This window comes from Papio anubis, chromosome X (genome assembly GCF_008728515.1).
Source record: "Papio anubis isolate 15944 chromosome X, Panubis1.0, whole genome shotgun sequence".
Taxonomy (NCBI): domain Eukaryota; kingdom Metazoa; phylum Chordata; class Mammalia; order Primates; family Cercopithecidae; genus Papio; species Papio anubis.
The window spans coordinates 126,761,711-126,780,666 of NC_044996.1; the positions used below are offsets into that span (position 1 = coordinate 126,761,711).

Below are 18,956 nucleotides of genomic sequence, written 5' to 3' on the forward strand. Positions count from 1 at the left end.
GTTACTCTTCCTTCCCCCAGCCTTTAGCTGTCTAGGGTGAGTAAGCTGGAGGAACCTGAGGACTGTTGAAGGACTCTGTTGGCCCAGGTCTGAAGGGGGCTAGAGGAGCAGTGGCAGGGAGCCCTGGGGTGAAAACATGGAAGAACTAGGCCTGAGGGGACTGTGGACACTTGATTAACCGGGTGGCTCTGCCTCAGAGCGTGTGTGTGGTCTTGGTTTGGAGGCAGGGGAAGCTGAAATGTTGGATCCTACTAGAAAAAGTATAGGAAGATGTCTTTCACATCCCTGAAACGAAAAGAACAGATCGCTTGCATTTAGGGGTACCTAGAAACACAGAGACTTCTTTTCGCACTCGATGCGGTGTAGAAACTGTTGTGCCTCCAACTATGGGAAGGCTTAATCTAGCTTAAGCAGAAAATAGAAAATGGAAATAAGCTAGTACCTAAGAGGATCCGGCAACTAGAGAGAGACAGACCAATCAGATCTACTAAAGCAGATGGTTGCTAATAAGACAGGACTACTGGAGGAAACAGAAAACTAGTTTATTTTTAAAGTAATAAGAAGAACATACAAGAAAGAACAAAAACTTATTAATTCTTGGCACTAAGAATATACTATACAAACTTAAAATATCAGTGGGTTGGCCGGGTGCAGCGGCTTATGCCTGTAATCCCAACACTTCGGGAGGCTGAGGTGGGCAGATCACTTGAGGTGAGGAGTTCAAGACCAGCCTGGCCAACATGGTGAAACCCCATCTCTACTGAAAATATTAAAAAATGGCCAGGCGTGGTGGCACACACCTGTAATCCCAGCTACTCAGGAGGGTGAGGCTGAGGCAGGAGAATCACTTGAACCTGGGAGGTAAAGGTTGCAGTGAGCTGAGATTGAGCCAGTACACTCCAGCCTGGGCAACACAGTGAGACTCTATCTCAAAAAAAAAAAAAAAAAAAAATCAACGGGTTAAAGGTAACTAAAAGAAAGAATGGTGGGGAAAATACATTATTGACCTGAAAGAGCAAGCAGATGAAAAATCTCTCACACAGAGTAAAATCAAAATGATGAAAATCAGGAAGAATAAATAAGAGACTAGCATTCAAAGCCAAGAGACTTAATATGCCAATAATAAGCATTCCAAAATCAGGAAAAAGGAACAGATGAAGAGGCAATAATTACAAAAATAAGAGAGAACACTTTCTATGGTTAAAAAAAAGACTTCAATTTGAAGCTTGAAACGTGACTTCTATGCACAATTGATGGGGCAAAATCCCTACTACCTGGTAAAAAGATTAGAAGAGGCCACGGAGAAAGAACGAGGTACAAAAGGAAAAGAAATCAGCCTAGCATCAGACTTCTCGTCTACAGTAGTGGAAGGTAGGAGATGGTAGAATAAAATCTACAAATTAAAGAGGAAAAAGGACTTTGAATCAAGATTTCTACAGTGGCCAAGACATTAAGTTCTCAGGGTGATAGAAAAATACTTGCAGATGTGTAAGAGATCAACCATCACCAACAACATAAATGCTCAGGGTGAAAGACAGACATGCAAATATGTAGTATTTAATATCACAAAACAGCTAACATATATCGATTGCTTGTTATGTACCAGGCACAGTTTTAGGTGCTAGGAACACAGAAGTAAACAATACAAAGTCCCTGTATTCGAGGAGCCTGCATTCACAGAAGATAGCATCCACATTCCCCACTGAGGAAAACACTCAACAAAACACTCTAACTAAATAACCATACTAACAATTAAAAGTCCTCAAGCCAGGGAAAGATCAAGAGGGAAGAATACAGATGTGAACAATGAATCATTAAATATATAATTATATATAAATCAATATGACAATATGAAACTTGCATTTAAGTACTAAGCAAGGATCTAGAAGTAGAAGAGACATGCTATGAAGGAAAACCTAATAATGGTCAAGACTAAGCATATGGTATGAGCAATAGCTAGGATTTACAGGGGAGGTGAGAGGAGAAAAATAAAATGCTCTAGAAACCTTAACTGAATGGGGGACATGGAGTGTGTAAACAGAGAGAGAGAGAGAGGATCACAGTGGAAGAATAAAGTTATAGCTATTTGAGAAATACACATATACACATTATTTACTAGAAATATCAGAAGTGGCAAGGTAAGCACTAGTGAATGGAAAAGCAGAGTAAAAATTCCAAATAAAACAATAAAAAATAAAACTTCACCAAAACAGCAAAAAGGAAAAGGGTGAAACAAAGTGAAATAGCAAAGTAGAAGGAAAAATTTCAAATATATCTGTTGTTATACTAAGTGTGAATGGGTTAAATTCTCTCATTAAAATACTAAGATTACCAGGCTGTGTTAAAATACAAAACCCAGGTATATATTGTTCATGAGAAATATACGTTAAAAAGTAGATAAGAGAAGGTTAAAAACAAGGTAGATGCAACAAAAAGAAAGCAAGAATGGAAATGTCAATACTGGGCAAAGTTTGAGTTTAAGATTAAAGTTCTAAACAGGATCACAAAGCAACATTATGTCATAATAAAAGGCACTTTATGAAAAAAATACAACTCATGAACTTGTATTCAATAAACAAAAGAACTCATTTTTGCTTCATATATTTAACTACTAAATGCAAGAAGAAATTGTTTAAAAATACACAGAGTGTTATTCGGACTGAATTACTGCTTTAAAATAATGTCCATAAATTCCTTGGCTCTCTGTTTACCAGGTGAAGCCTAATTTGCCTCCTCTTGAGTGCAGGCAAGACTTACTGCCTTGCTTCTCATGAAGAGAAAATAAAAGCAAAAGTGATGCTGTGCAACTCTGGAGACTAAGTTATAAAAGACACTGCAGCTTCCTGCATGCTTTCTTTCTTGGATCACTCACTTTGGGGAAAGCCAGTTGCTCTGTCACAAGAATAATCAGGCAGCCTTGTGGAGAAGCCCATGTGGCTGTTCTGCCAACAGTCAGTGAGGAACTGAAATGCTGTGTCTACAGCCACATGAGTGAACCATCTTGGAAATGGGTCCCCCAGCACAAATCAACCTTTCAGATGACTGCAGCCCTGGCCAATAGTTTGACTGCCACCTCATGAGAGATCCTGAGCCAGAATCCATCCAGCTAAGCTTGACCCAAATTTCTGACCCACAGAAACTGTGAGGTACTAAATGTTTATAGTGTTAAGTCATTAAGCATTGGGGTAATTTGTTGCACAGCAACATATAATATACATATTTAGGTATATATAATAGAAAAAATATGGGAAAATTGAATACACAACCAATAAACTTGATTTAATAGATATATGAAGAACTTTGTGTATTACAAATAAGAGAATACAGCTGACCCTTAAACAACACAAGTTTGAATTGCATGGATCCACTTATATGTGGCTCTTCTCCCTCTGCCACCCCTAGACAGCAAGACGAATCCCACCTTTTCCTCCTCCTCAGCCTACTCAACATGAACATAAAGACTTTGGTGATGATCCACTTCCACTTAATGAGTAGCAAATATATTTTCTTTATATATATATATATATATATATTTTTTTTTTTTTTTTTGAGAGAGAGTTGCTCTGTCACCTACACTGGAGTGCAGTGATGCAATCTCGGCTCACTGCAACCTCTGCCTCCCAGGCTCAAGCGATTCTCTGTAGATTCTCAAGTGAACCCCTGCCTCAGCCTCTGTAGTAGCTGGGATTACAGGCCTGTGCCACCACGCCTGGCTAATTTTTGTATTTTTAGTAGAAATGGGGTTTCGCCACGTTGGCCAGGCTGGTCTCGATCTCCTGGCCTCAAGTGATCTGCCCACCTCGACCTCCCAAGGTGCTAGGATTACAGGCATGAGCTACTACACCTGGCCTAAGATTTTCTTAATAATATTTTTTTCTCTAGCTTACTTTATTGTAAGAATACAGTATATAATGTATATAACATACAAAATATGTGTTCATCAACTGTTTATGTTATTGCTAAGGCTTCCAGCCAACAGGAGGCTATTAGTTGTTAAGTTTTGGGGGAGTCAAAATTATATGTAGATTTTCAACTGTGTGGGGAATTGGTATCCCTAACCCCAGCACTGTTCAAGGCTCAACTGTAGAATTAATTTTTTATATGTCCATGGAGCTTTTATGAGAATCAGTATCATACTTGACTTCAAAGAACTCTTTAGAAATTCAAAATACGAAAAATGTCACAGGATACATTCTCATAAAAATGTGGTTAGAAAAAAAAGTCTAGCTCCTTGAATTAAGATTCTTGGAAATTAAAAATTATCATCTTAATAAGTATTGTATCAAAGAGAAAATTAAAAGCAAAATTACAAGTGCAATAGAAGGCCTAATTAAAACTAAAATCAGAAAAGATGTGTAGCCTTAAATACCTTCGTTATTAAAGACGTTCATGAAAGACGGTATTCATCTTAAGAAATTAGAAAAAGAACAATAAAACCCATCAAATAAGAAGAGCTGAAACTAAGGAAATAGAAACAAAATAAAAAGGATAATTTGGGTTTATATAAGCCCAAATTTCATTGGTTCTTTCTTTGAACCAATTTCATGATTTCCTTGAAAATCATCAATTTCCTAGCAAAACTGATTCAAAAGAAGAGGAAAACATGAACAGTGCACTGGCCCCATGTGGCTTTTTAGCAGAACTCTATTTCAATTTTCATGAGCAAATAGTTTTAATGTGACTTAAACCCATGATGCCCAACCTTGACTGCACATTAGAATCACCTGGGTGACTGCAATGTATAGCCAAGTTTGAGTTTGCAACCCAGGGATTCAAATTATTATAAATAAGAGAAAAAGATGAAAATCTCTCTAACTCATTTTATGAAACCAGTATAACCTTAATTTCAAAATTTGAGGAAAGCATCCAATAGTCTAAAATTGTATTTATTATGTTTGAATGGTAAACACACTTTCTATTGCGATGACAGATTTTCTTGTTTTAAAACTTCTTATCTCCAATTAAACCAGAATTTGTTGTGGGTAAATTCTTTGCTACCTCTGTGACATCTTATTTCACCTCTACTATGGGCAAAGAGCAACGAATGTCTTCAGTTAAACCTCATTTTAAGCCCCAAATAGTAATGGTCAACTAATCTATCCACCTTATGCAGCACACTTGACACTAAACAAGTTTTAACCTTTTCAGAAAATCTTCAAGATTTTCTTCAAGAATCTCACACGTCTTCAAGAGATTAAGACTTGTGATAATAAAGCTCATTCAACAGAGTAAGTCACCATCTCTGAAAGTGATTCTAAAAGGAGTCCTGAATGTATACTGAACTCCTTTCAGTGTTAAGCCCCTCAAGACAACCGCATCAAAGAGGGCAAGACTCATTTGGATGTGTAAGATCTGCCCTGTTGTTCCAGGATTAGTCATATTACTTTATATAGTTTGGGTTTGAATCCACTTTAGTCTTAGAGTAATAAGGGAACTAAAAAGCACACAGGATGATGAGGAACTAGTCTCCTGGGACGTGAGTGTCTAGGATATTTCGGCTTTCGGCTACTGACATTCCTCTGGGTTTCCTTCAAAGAAGCAAAACCTCATGCCATAAAATACGCTCCACCCAGTTCTAGTAAACGAAATCCTCTGGCTCATTCTGCAGCTAATATGCAACAAACCATCTATGACATGGCGATTAAGCTGACAGATACAGAAAGTCCAGAGTAGCTACAACTCTGAACTGCAGTCAGATGACCTGTAGGGGGAAAAAATAGCAGACCATAATTAATTAACTTAAACAGAGACAAAAACCAGATGTTTCCCTACAGTCTCGCCTATTTCCTACGGAAGCATTTTACAACAGACGTCTGGAAGTTATCCCAATGAATTCAGACATTTCCTGAAGGCACATCAAACAATAAGCTCTGATCAACTCCACGTTAATTTTTTTCTTCTGCAAACCCTATTTCAGAGGTTTGTTCTGATTGTAACATACTACCTTCACCTCAAAAGGAAAAAAAAATTGGCCACTGTGGCAGTGTGAAGCATTTCAGTGATAGAAGATAAAGAAAATGTTTGACTACCTTCACAGCTGGAAAATTATGGGTGTAAGGGGTGGAGGATGGTGGGGAAGAGAGAAAGAAAAGGAAAACAAGGCAGCAGGGCTTCTCTTGGATAGCATCGGGATGGTACCCATAGGGTTATGAGTTCATTAGCATCTCTCTGTTCACATGCATCTCTTTTTCAGCGACAGGAGGTCGCCACTCACGGCATCAATTTAACAAACTAATTTGGTGATACTTGATCTAAAATTTCAAGTTTTCTATTCAATGAGGGAAAAATATCTTGTAATTTTACTAATCTGAGGCTCTGAATGAAGTATTTCAAATTGGTCACTCTAATTAAGCAAAAGGGCTGATTAAAATTAACCTTTTCAGAAAATAAAATCTAAAAATATGACCTAACTAATGATATGTAAATTGCTTCACTTGATGATAAAATCATATTTGAAGCCATGTAAAGTTGAGATGCCCTTTTAGCAAAGGTCTGTTGTGGTTAGGAGTGTGGTACCCAGCGGGGAAGAGTCCTTTTCAAACCCAGATGCGATTCTGAGCTGAAAATGTTTCCCTTAGTATTAAGGTGCTAGCTGATACAATTTTTAAGGACAACCAAATATTGAAGAAATCAAAATCTCAAAACAATCAATGAAGAACAATATAAATCTCACCATTTATTGTAGGGCACTACAAAAAGTGTGTGAGAATAAAATCTTTCATGATCCTCCAGAACTTCCCTTCATGATTAAGGCATCACTAAATTACTAAAATTCTTTGAAGACATCATCAGAAATGTCATCTCTTCCAGAAAGTCTTCCATAAGGTTAGGTGCTCTGCCAATGGGTTCTCTTAGAGCTCCATGCTGATCCCAATCATAACACGTCCAACCCTGAACCATCTTGTCTTTTTATCAGCCAATCTTCCCCACTAAACCGTGATGTCTTTGGGGCCAACAACTGTGTTTTAGTCATACTGTATTGCCAACCCTTAGTAGAGTGCCTCATTCATAATAGGTGTTTCATAAATCCATGTGAAATCAACTTTGTATTCATCTTTGTATGGTCTTTTAGTTTTTATATGATACCTTAAACACTATAGGGACCAGATAAAAGTTTACTGAATGAATACATTAGTAGACAGATTCACTTTTGCATATGGTGAGTCTGAACCAAACCAACAACCTGGATGAAAAGAGTAACATGGTGAGGCCTCTCAGTGACCCTACATTAGAACAGTCTCTCAGGCTGTGCCCTTGGTTGGCTTTGGGCCAGCCCCAGCCTTAGAGCCTATTCATGCTATGCTGTATAAAAGAACTGATGAGGAAGAAAGTGTCTAGCAAACCACCAATTGAGATGATGGTCCATCACTCTTTTGAGTGATGGAGAGAATCAGTTAGTCATAGTATAACATAAACTTTGGTCACTTATAGCTCCAAAAATCTGCAACAGGATGTAGTTTGCCAAACTATTCCCCACAATTCAAAATCTATTGCTCTTAAAAACAATAGTAAAATAAAGATAAGTGAAAGCACCGCCACTAACTACTTCTAAACAAAAGATTAGGAGCCTGTGGTTACACTGATGTGACTCAATTGTAGCTTCTACCAATGAACCAGAGTCAGGTACGACAATGTAATTGGGATTCAATCAGTTGTTGATGAATTGATTAGTACAAAGTATTACAGTGAGAAACAAAGACCATCACAGAAATTCTACCATTTCCCAAAGCAATCAAGTGATTGCTTAGGTCATAGTTATGCACCTCCTGTAATCTGAGCAGGCAACCTTCGTGTGTGATGCTACCAAGAGAAATCCACCCCCCCCCCCCCCCTCACTGCTCTCCTCCTTTGAGATGTACTTCTTCCTTTCTTCCTTATCTGTTTTTACGGCCTATTACTCTTCTCTTAACAAAGCTTTCTCTTTTTTCATGCTCTCTCATCCTCCTATGACTAAGACCCAATATCCTCATTCGTACTATAAGCATTGCTTAAATGGATTTTCCAGATCACTGAAGCTTATTCCTTTGAAAGCTAAAATGCCTTTAAAAATTACTTTAACCATTTTGGTTGGAAGTTTTTAAAATGTGCCATTTGCTCCCTTTACTACTACTTCTTCTTCTTCTTTTTTTTTTTTTTCAGATGGGGTCTCCCTCTGCTGCCCAGGCTGGAATGCAGTGGTACAATCTTGGCTCACTGCAACCTCCGCCTCCTGGGTTCAAGTGATTCTTCTGCCTCAGCCTCCTGAGTAGCTGGGACTACAGGTGTGTGCCACCATGCCCAGCTAATTTTTGTATTTTTAGTAGGGACGGGATTTCACCATATTAGCCAGGCTGCTCTTGAACTCCTGACCTCGAGATCCACCTTCCTCAGCCTCCCAAAGTGCTGGGATTACAAGCCACGTGCCTGGCCCCCTTTACTTCTTAAGAGTATACACCTTATAACTTGAAACTATCTTGACCTTGCAGGCTCATCAGTCTACACATCCCCTCAGGTACTTCTGAGAAGGCAAGAACTCTCTTCCCTACGCTCCACAGCTCCAGATCGCTGAGTATTAGTATTTCAGTTTTTTATCTCATTTTTGTAGTTCTGTCTTTTAATTTTTTTTTTTTTTTTTTTTTTACGAGACAGAGTTTTGCTCTTGTCGCCCAGGTTGGAGTGCAATAGCGCAATCTTGGCTCACTGCAACCTCCGCTTCCCAGGTTCAAGTGATTCTCCTGTCTCAGCCTCCCAAGTAGCTGGGATTACAGGCATACACCACCACGCCAAGCTAATTTTTTTTGTATTTAGTAGAGAATGGGGTTCCACCATGTTGTTTGGGCTGGTCTCGAACTCGATCTCAGGTGATCCACCCACCTCACCCTCCCAAAGTGCTGGAATTACAGGTGTGAGCCACTGTGCCCGGCCAGAACTTTTAAATTTTCATTGCTGTCATTATCTCTGATTTTCCCTCTTCCCCTCCCACTCCCTAATCTACTGTGGGGTGGGTAGTCAGACAGGCAAACTCACATGAACCTTGTGTGAGAGAAGGTTTTATTGATACTGGTTCATGGGTCTTTGAGTAAGGGGCCTAAGGCCTGTCCTGTGAGTAAGGTTCATTGGATTTGTGTCAACAATTTCAAGCGTTCAGAGACCCTTTTTACTTAATTCTGGGTTCGGGACATATGAGTGGTAAGTGAAGGTAAGTAAAGTAGACTGAAGTTTGACATCAGGATAGGTGGGTATCACTGTCATTTATATTTATATAGAAACACTGTTTCCAGAACAGCTTGTATTCATGCTTTGAGGCTGCAGTACATTCACGCAAACTATCATCATTCTGCAGTTAAACTGCAGACAAAAATAAATGAGACAGAAAAGGGCAAAATGCTGACTTCGGTAAACCCAGAGATCATCAGATGGCCGGGGCTTCCTCAGCTATCTCCGTGTCCCAGCCTTTCATTTTCCTGCTTTTAACTTAGGACATTCTTTTGCTATAAGCTAAGCGACTAAGCACCATCACCCCCAACCTCTACACTCTTTCCAGTTTTGTGTGTGTGTGTGTGTGTTTTTTTGTTTTGTTTTGTTTTTTTGGTTTTTTTTTTAGACAGAGTTTTGCTCTTTTCCCCCAGGCTAAAGTGCAATGGCACAATCTTGGCTCACTGCAACCTCCACCTCCCGGGTTCAAGTGATTCTCCTGCCTCGGCCTCCTGAGTAGCTGGGATTACAGGCACGCACCACCACGTCTGGCTAATTTTTGTATTTTTAGTAGAGATGGGGGTTTCATCATGTTGACTAGGCTGGTCTCGAACTCCTGACCTCAAGTGATCCATCCACCTCAGCCTCCTAAAGTGCTAGGATTACAGGTGTGAGCCACTGTGCCCGGCCTTTTTCCTTTTTCTAGATAAATGAAAGTAATGTATTTATTCACTTATTATAAATTCCTTTAAAATAATAATATAGTTTCCGGGTTTTCTGCTGTACCACGGTTGAAAATACTAACGATATTGTTGATCAGCTATTTTCCCCACTGCTTTACCATTGTTGCTATTTTCTTTTTTTAAAAATAAACTTTACCATGTACATTTAAGGTATAACGTATCATGATGTTACAGAATACATACATATAGTAAAAAGGTTACTATAGTGAAGCAAATTAATATATCCATCATCTGACATAGTTACCCATTTTTTGTTTTTTTGTGGCAATAGCAGCTACAATCTACTCATTTGACATGAATCCCATATATGGTACAATTTTATTACCTATAGTCCTCATGTTGTACATTAGATCTCTTTTCAGTTTCTTAAAGTGGAAACTTGCTGTCATCAATGGCTCTTCCCTCGGTTTCCCCCCTTAAACCAGGCAGTTTCGAGATTCTGGTGTATGTGGTTCATTCCATGTCCAAGATGCATTTTACCTTCTTCTCACTCACGCCTGCCAGAATTCTAATCCATGGCTCTTGCACACTTCTGTTTTCCAGACATCCCTCTCACCTCTCTACCCAAATCCATCCCAAATATAATAGTGACCTAGTCTTTCATCACTGGGCTAGCAATCTCCATTTCCCTAGCACTGTCATTGGTTAGCTCTCCAAATATATCTTGCTTGCATTTGAATGCTATATTTTCACCTTTAGTTCCTTTTATAGTACTTCTTACCACCCACCTCCTCCTGTTCAATCTTTACATTAGCACCTTCCAGTTTTATATGCTCCATATAGTTTTGCAGACAGAATTAAAGAAATATGTTAGAATTCTCTTTTCTCATCTGTCTACTCCAGAGTCCTATCCCTGATCACACTTTCACACGAAATAAAGAAATTTTCTTTTCTAAACGCCTTGGAATTTAGTGACTACGTTCCTGATTTAATCTACTCAACTATTTTCCCTTTGATGTATTTCCCAAGCCTCTAGACAAAGAATGACCAGGTTTGTTGTTGTTCTCCACATACCCCGCCCCTCCTCCTTCCTCACATTGTAATTGTCAACAATAGCCGGACCACACTTCTGAACATTTGGTAAGGAGCTACGTCCCAAGTTAAATAAATCCCACCCCCTGTCCATCCTTCCACCTCTCCCACAGCACTCCAGTGGAGCCAGTAGAATCTCCATTTCTTGGTCAGTGAAGCCCCTTCCACCCTGAACTTATTCAGAAAGCCTTCTACTCTCCATAGGCCTGGACTCCCTTCAGAGCACAGGAGCACTCCTAACTCCTGCAGCCCTTCTGAAGGAAAGGACCCAGCCCTCCCCAGGACACCCGCCTCAGGCCCAGGAGCAGGGGAGGCTCCACTTGCCCGCAGGGCTGCTCACAGAGAAACACCCCACCACCCTCCTTTCAGGCCCATGACCTCTGACTAAACTTCCTTCCCCTGCTCCTCATCTGGGTCCATGTGGCGCCCCCCACTGTTGAACACACCTGCTTTCCAGGTCCTTGCCCACCTTATCCCCAATATTCTCTTTCACTGGCTTGGGCTGCCCATGTTCTAGGCTCCACCCCAGGGCATCCCTTGCCCTGGGACTGCTCCCCCTGCATTTCCCACTATCCCACGGCCCTCACTGCAGTCAGCCTGCTCCCTGACACAGTCGGTCAGCATTCCAGTCCTACTATCCTCCTACTTCTCCCAGTTGACTGGCCCATCCTGGCTTCTCTTCCTTCCCTACCCAGCTTGGATTCTGTGGCTGATGTCCAGAATTGCTCTTTCACCAGCCCCCTCGGGTCCCTGCCAGCAAACCTTTGCCTGGACTTCCCACACCAACCTGCTACTTTTTTTTTTTTTGCACCAACCTAATAAAACAGTTGCAGTAAACAAGCCAGCTAAAACCCACCAAAACCAAGATGGCGACAAGCATGACCTCTGGTCATTCTCACGGCTATACTCCCACCAGCACCATGACAGTTTACAAATGCCATGGCAACCTCAGGAAGTTACCCTATATGGTCTAAAAAGGGGAGGCATGAATAATCTACTCCTTGTTTAGCATATCATCAAGAAATAACCATAAAAATGGGCAACCAGCAGCCCTTGGGGATGCTCTGTCTATGGAGTAGCCACTCTTTTATTCCTTTACTTTCTTAATAAACGTGCTTTCACTTTACTCTATGGACTCACCCTGAATTCTTTCTTGTGCGAGATCCAAGAATCCTTTCTCGGGGTCTGGATCGGGACCCCTTTCTGGTAACAATAATAATCAGAATATATTTTCTTTCAACTCATCTGAGAAACCTATGCTATGCCCAATTATTTGGCATGCTAGTTGTGGGGATAACAGGGGTAGGTGAACAATAAATGCATTAATCAAAAAGAGACATTCAGAAGACTAGTGTAAAGGGGTAACCACTGTGAGGGCAGGGACCTCAAGATCAGTTTTCTATATTCAGTCAGTCGTCCCTGAAGCAAACATTCAGGCTGCAACTCTTGGCTCAGAGACAGAAAAAAATCCAATCAAAGAGATGCAGAGAAACTCCATGCCGGCCGAGCAGTTTTTGTTTGTTTACTTGTTTGTTTGTTTGTTTTTGAGACGGAGTCTCTCAGCTTCTGTCGCCTACAGGCTGGAGTGCAATGGTCGATCTCAGCTCTCACTGCAAGCTCCACCTCCGGTTCACGCCATTCTTTTTTTTTTTTTTTTTTTTTTTGAGATCGGAGCCCGCTTCTGTCGCTTCCAGGCTGAGGCAGTGGCCGGATCTCAGCTCACTGCGCCCGCCCGGGTTCCCCGGCATTCTCCGCCTCAGCCTCCCGAAGCACTACAGGGCGCCCACAACCACTCGGGGCTGGCCTTTTTGTATTTTTTAGTAGAGACGAGGTTTCACCGTGGTCTCATCTCCTGACCCAGGATCCGGCCACTGGCCTCCCAAAGTGCTGGGATTACAGGCGTAGCCATCACAACCGCCTCACGCCATTCTTCTGCCTCAGCTCTCCGTAGCTGGGATTACAGGCACTTGCCACGCCTAGCTAGTTTTTGTATTTTAGTAGACGGGTTTCACCTATGTTAGCCAGGATGGTCTCATCTCCTGATCTTCGCGGATTCAGCCTGGCCTCGCCCCCAAAGTGCTGGGATTACAGGCTTGAGCCACCGCCACCGCCCCGCCGAAAGCAGTTTTGTGCTCCTCTGCTGGCCTCATGTGCTTCAAATGCACAATGAAAAGGAGGCACAGCATTGAAGAGCAACTGAGCCCAAGGGATGGGCAAATCAGGAGAAAAAGAGAGCACTTGGAACTTATTCCCATAATAGGCAACCCACTCCATGCATAATTAGGGGTGCACTGGAAGAGAAGACTGCATGTGACATGATCATCCCTGAAAAACAAAAATAAAACAGACTGCATCCTCCCCATCCCAAAATTCATCTAGACATTTATGATGTGGCAAAGACAATACATACAATCAGGTACAAATCCTAATGTACATAGACCACAATAATGTTGTTCGAAGACCCAAATTAAAAATTAAAAAAAAAATGTATGAGATGTATGTTAAAAAGATATATTCTACAAATCTTTGAGCCTCCTGGTTAAAAAACTATTATAACATTATATCTGTATTTTGTACATATCTCTAGTAAACTAATATTGTTGTTCGCCCAAGACAGCTCCTCCCCAAGAAAAATGCTAATATTTAGCAAATCATTTACCTTGTAGAAGATCATAAAAGATCATCCAGTTTCCTATGCAAATCACCTGCAGTAAAATGAAAAATCAGTATTCAGTAGAAAACAAGATACAATGCCCATTTTGCTACAGACTCCTTTAAAAGTGAAATACTGTTGATCCTTGCACCCCAAGTGTTCTCAGGGCATTGGGTTTTATCCCACGACGAGCAAGCACTTGACAGGAAATTTGTCTCCATAGCACTCTTTTCTTCCTCTCCTATAGTGGGGACAGCATCTAGTGCTTCACCTGAAATATTTGCACAGGGCTTTGATCACTCTGCAATAAGCACTGTGCTAAGGGTTTTACATGAATTATCTAGTTCAATCCTTACAACCACTCTGTGAGATGGGTTTCATCTTCATCATTCTCGCCTTACAAATGAGGCTCAGAGTAGTTAAGTATGCTATGCAAAGCTACTCAGCCATCAAGTATCAGAGCAAGAATTCAACCCAACTTTAACCTCACTTCAAAACTCAAGCTTGGCTGGGCGTGATGGCTCACACCTGTTATCCCAGCACTTTGGGAGGCCACAGATGGATCATTCTGAGCCTAGGAGTTCAAGACCAGCCTGGCTCAACATGGCAAAACCCCGCCTCTACTAAAAATACAAAAATTAGCTGTGCATGGTGGTGCACACCTGTAATCCCAGCTACCGGGGCTGAAGCATGAGAATCGCTTAAACCCAGAGGTGAGGTTGCAGAGCTGAGATCACACTGCACCCAGCCTGGGCAACAGAAGCAAGACTCCATCTCAAAAACAAAAACAAAACAAAAACAAAATTTAGCCAGGGTTTGAGGAAAGCGACTCAGATCCTAGCTACCAGTAGGCTGACTGATGGGAAGATTGCTTGACCCTGGGAAGTCAAGGCTGCAGTGAGCTGTGATCATGCCACCACACTCTAGTCTGGTGTGATGCGCGAGACCCTGTCCAAAATAAAACGAAAACAAAATCCCTCAGGCTCTTTAGCCGCATTATCTGTTCACTCACACTGTAATCCCTAGGAGAAAGCAGCAACAGTATCTACTTTATCAGCATTGATCCCCAAGTGCCTACCATAGTACTCCAGTGATAACAGACACTCAATAAATATATTTCTTGGCTAAGTACATATTTCTAAAGTCGTTTTCAATATATCCGCAGTAGCATCTGAACAAAACATTGTGAAAGTAGATAGCTGATTATCTTTGATGAGACATAGAAAAAAAAATGTGAAAGCCAACTAGGGGAAATCAAGTACGCATCTGAAGCCACACAAAAAGGCACAAATGGCTGTGGCTCAAGCCTGTAATCCCAGCACTTTAGAGGCCGAGACGGGCGATCACGAGGTCAGGAGATCGAGACCATCCTGGCGAACACGGTGAAACCCGCCTCTATTAAAAAATACAAAACTAGCCATGGAGGCAGGCGCCTGTAGTCCCAGCTGCTCGGGAGGCTGAGGCAGGAGAATGGCTGTGAACTCGGGAGGCGGAGCCAGCAGCCGAGATCCCGCCACTGCACCCAGCCTGGCACAGAGACCCGCCTCAAAAAAAAAAAAAAAAAAAAAAAAAAAAAAATAAGGCCAGGCATGGTGGCTCACGCCTGTAACCCCAGCTTTGGGAGGCCGAGGGGCAGATGGGATCACTCTGAGGCCAGGGAGTTCAAGGCCAGCCTGGTCGGGCATGGTGGAGACCCTGTCTCTACTAAAAATACAAAAATTAGCCAGGCATGGTGATGCGCACCTGTAATCCCAGCTACTCAGGAGGTTGAGGCAGGAGAATCGCTTGAGCCCTGGGAGGCAGAGGTTGCAGTGAGCTGAGATCACTCTACTGCACTCCAGCCTGGGCGACAGAGCAAGACTCTATCTAAAAAAATAATAATAATGAGTGACTATGTGAATATCCAAAAGCCCTATTTGGATAACTATTTCCAGGTAAAATATCTTTCATAAGTTCTGCTCATAAATTTTTATTCTTTGTATTCAACTTAATTACTATAGAATTTAATTTAGGAATACTTTTCCCTCAGTTTGCTTAAAATCCCACAACCAAGATTAACCAGATATATGCAACAGAAGACTCAAAATATACTGGGAATAGTAAAATAGAAACTCTATATCACCAGCACTTATTTATAAAATACTACTATAATATTATTAGCATATTAATATCATTGTATGCTTAAATCTCATTGCTTTCATATGGTCTCACTCTAAATCTAAGGACATAAAGACGGGAGGACTCTTTACTTAGTTTAATATTTTTAACTTCTAGTTGGACAGCGAAAGAAAAACTTGTATCACGGGAAGAAGGACAGAAAGATATTTCCACTGCCAACAAAAACATGAGTGCAGAATTTGTTATCATTTATAATATAACTGTAGACTAAAAATCCTCTTATATTTCATGCATGCTGAAAACTGTGGGGCATATTTACATGTACATGTACAAAAATGCATTTCACAATTAAAATAATAGCAAATTTTCGTCACAATCTCTCCCCCTTTCCCAACACCGTCTTAAATGGAAGACGGTTTTGAAGTTATGGTCCCAATTTTAAATTTTATTATAAATAATCACAAAAGTTTTGAAGTTCAATGAGCTGTTAAAAATGGAAAATAATAATATTCCCATGTTAAGAAAACCCATGGGCCTTGTCTTTTCCCTCTACCAATGGTGCTACACGAAAAAGTCTAGAAATAAGTGCCAAGATGTGGATATCTTTAACGAATGCAGATGTCCAATTAAGTCATTCCCTAATCTTTGTCTCATGATGGAAAATGCACCATCAGGTACATAATGTGAGGATGGCAGATGTGGGGCTGCCTCTAACCTGGGATACAGAAGACCTGATTTTAATTCTGATCCTGCCATTTTTCTGTTTGAGCTTCAATTTCACCCATAAGAGCAAAGAATAGACTAGAGAACCCTTCAGTTCTCACACTGTGGGATTCTAGGACCGCCCTGCCCTGTAATTAACGTGTGTCTTCTTCTAGATCCTTCTAGCAAGGATGAGTCTGTAGTGGCTCCCAGTGAAACACAGGGGAGCGTATCCCATTCTCAGTTGGGCTATTCTAGATATCCTAAGAGCACACCTAGCCCTGGCCTCACAGGCTTCACAGGGTGGCATGGCTTTCTGAGCCTCATGACCCGAAGTCTCTATTTTCCATGAAAAGTAAGGCCAGGTGAGGCCTTGAATAAAAGACCCCCACTGCTGAGATGAATCATCTGCTAGTCAGAGACGTGATGGCCTGATGAGGCTGGAAATGAACCATTAGAGACTCTTCAAAAACCTGAGTCAGGGCATGTCATGAGGTAGGCACTGCTACATCAAGTCCCTGCCACCACTATCAGATGCTAGAAATGCAAATACTTTAATTAGATTGTCAAATTCACTTCTACCTGCCAGAATAAGAGAAATGCAGACGAAAAACTGATTTGGAAAATAACAATCACTGTTTTGTAACCTACAGGCTTAATTAGAAGTTAAGGGAATTGCTGTTCCTTCCACGCACCCCACTCTCAAACAGTTGCAAGCACGCTGAGCACCAACTGTGAGGAATTTCAATGCGTACTGTTTCTTGAAGCAATATCCTGCCAGGCTGGCCTATATGATAGCAAAATCTCAAATCTTGTTATTTAAAAGAACAAGAAACAGATTTCTGGGACATTCCCACTCTTCTAAAAGCTGCAGAGACCAGTTGGAAAAATCTAAAACAGCAGCCAAGGGCAGAGAAGAATTTAATCTCCACCCTGCCATGGGTTTTTCTCTTCCCAGCATAAGTGGCATGCAGAGGCCCACCTAGAAAAAGCAATGTGGAACAAAGAGAATGAGAGCTAGACGGAGGGCAAAGAATGCTTATTCCACCCATGGGTGGTTTTTCCATATTAAAATGCTGTCTGCCTTTATAAAAAGCTACGAGCTCTTTAATTTCTCACATAATTAATTCCTGCCAGCTGGTATGCAAAACAAAGACAAGATGGGGAACAGTATTATCATGATAGATAATTCTATATTAACATTTTTCCCTTAACACAGTCCAATTTACACAGTTTTCAAGTTAGGCAAACGATGTAGGACCAAGAGGCTCCTAAATATTAATTTGACAACTCTGGTCTGAAACTTACCACAGATTGTTAACTCTTTGGAGGGAGAAGTTTGTACATGAGTGAAATTCGGCATTTGCTTCAGGACTTTCTTGGTTTCAAATAGCACCTCTAAGACATAATGGGCATGAAGTATCTGTGAGGGGGAAGCAGAGAAAACAGATGTAATGAACAAGGAAGACAGACATGACTGTATAAAAAAAACTGTAAAGGTGGAGCACGTGCGCACGTTTCAGGTCACTGTATTTCAGGATAATCTCTCAATTATTCTGAAATAGATCATTCTAGCACAGTGTCTGGCATATAATAAGCCCTCAGTGGACATGTGTAACTGAAAAAATGAATCCTCATCCCAGGTCCTTAGAGCCCAAGAGAAGTGAAGGGAGGCACGCCCTTGCCCTAGGGAAACATGCAGACAAAAAGCCAATTGTAATAAAAAAAGAGAAAAAGAAAAAGGAGAGGGAGAATGAAGAAAAAATGATAAATACATACTCCAAAATATAATATAGCATTGATGTGACTACTACACAAATTTAATGTATTTTAATAGGTCAAAACTATTTAGACCTATTGCCATATTGGACCTATGCTGTCCAATATGGCAGCCACTAGCCACATGGAACTATTGAGCACGTGAAATGGAGCTAATCTGAATTGAAATGTGCTGTAAGTGAAAAATTCACACTGGATTTTCAAGCTCTTTCCTTTTTTTGTGGAGCGGGAAGAGATAGGGTCTATGTTGCCCAGGCTGGTCTCGAACTTCTGGCCTCAAATGATCCTCCTGCCTCAGCCTCCCAAAGTGTTGGGATTACAGGTGTGAGCCACCACCCCCAGCCACATGTAATCTGTTGATTCCCAACATTGGCTTCAGTGTTACCTTAGCTTGTCATTGTAGTTTTTCTGGTCCATTGGTAGTACTAATCAGAGTAATTGTTGTCTAAAGGGGCAGTTTTGTTTTTTAAAAAAGCTAAATTAACAAATATTAGGCCGGGCGCGGTGGCTCAAGCCTGTAATCCCAGCACTTTGGGAGGCCGAGACGGGCGGATCACGAGGTCAGGAGATCGAGACCATCCTGGCTAACACGGTGAAACCCCGTCTCTACTAAAAATACAAAAAAACTAGCCGGGCGAGGTGGCGGGCGCCTGTAGTCCCAGCTACTCGGGAGGCTGAGGCAGGAGAATGGCATAAACCTGGGAGACAGAGCTTGCAGTGAGCTGAGATCCGGCCACTGTACTCCAGCCCGGGTG

At 41.2% G+C, this 18,956-nt stretch overlaps 1 protein-coding gene across 1 annotated transcript in view; it reads right to left on the reverse strand.

The window, feature by feature from the left end:
- PPEF1 (protein phosphatase with EF-hand domain 1) overlaps window positions 1-18,956 on the reverse strand; it is a 133,589-nt gene that overhangs the window by 51,286 nt on the left and 63,347 nt on the right. The window contains 3 exon segments of the mRNA XM_003917475.5: window positions 13,609-13,628; window positions 13,631-13,654; window positions 17,731-17,845. Coding sequence (XP_003917524.4) covers window positions 13,609-13,628; window positions 13,631-13,654; window positions 17,731-17,845 — 159 coding nt within the window.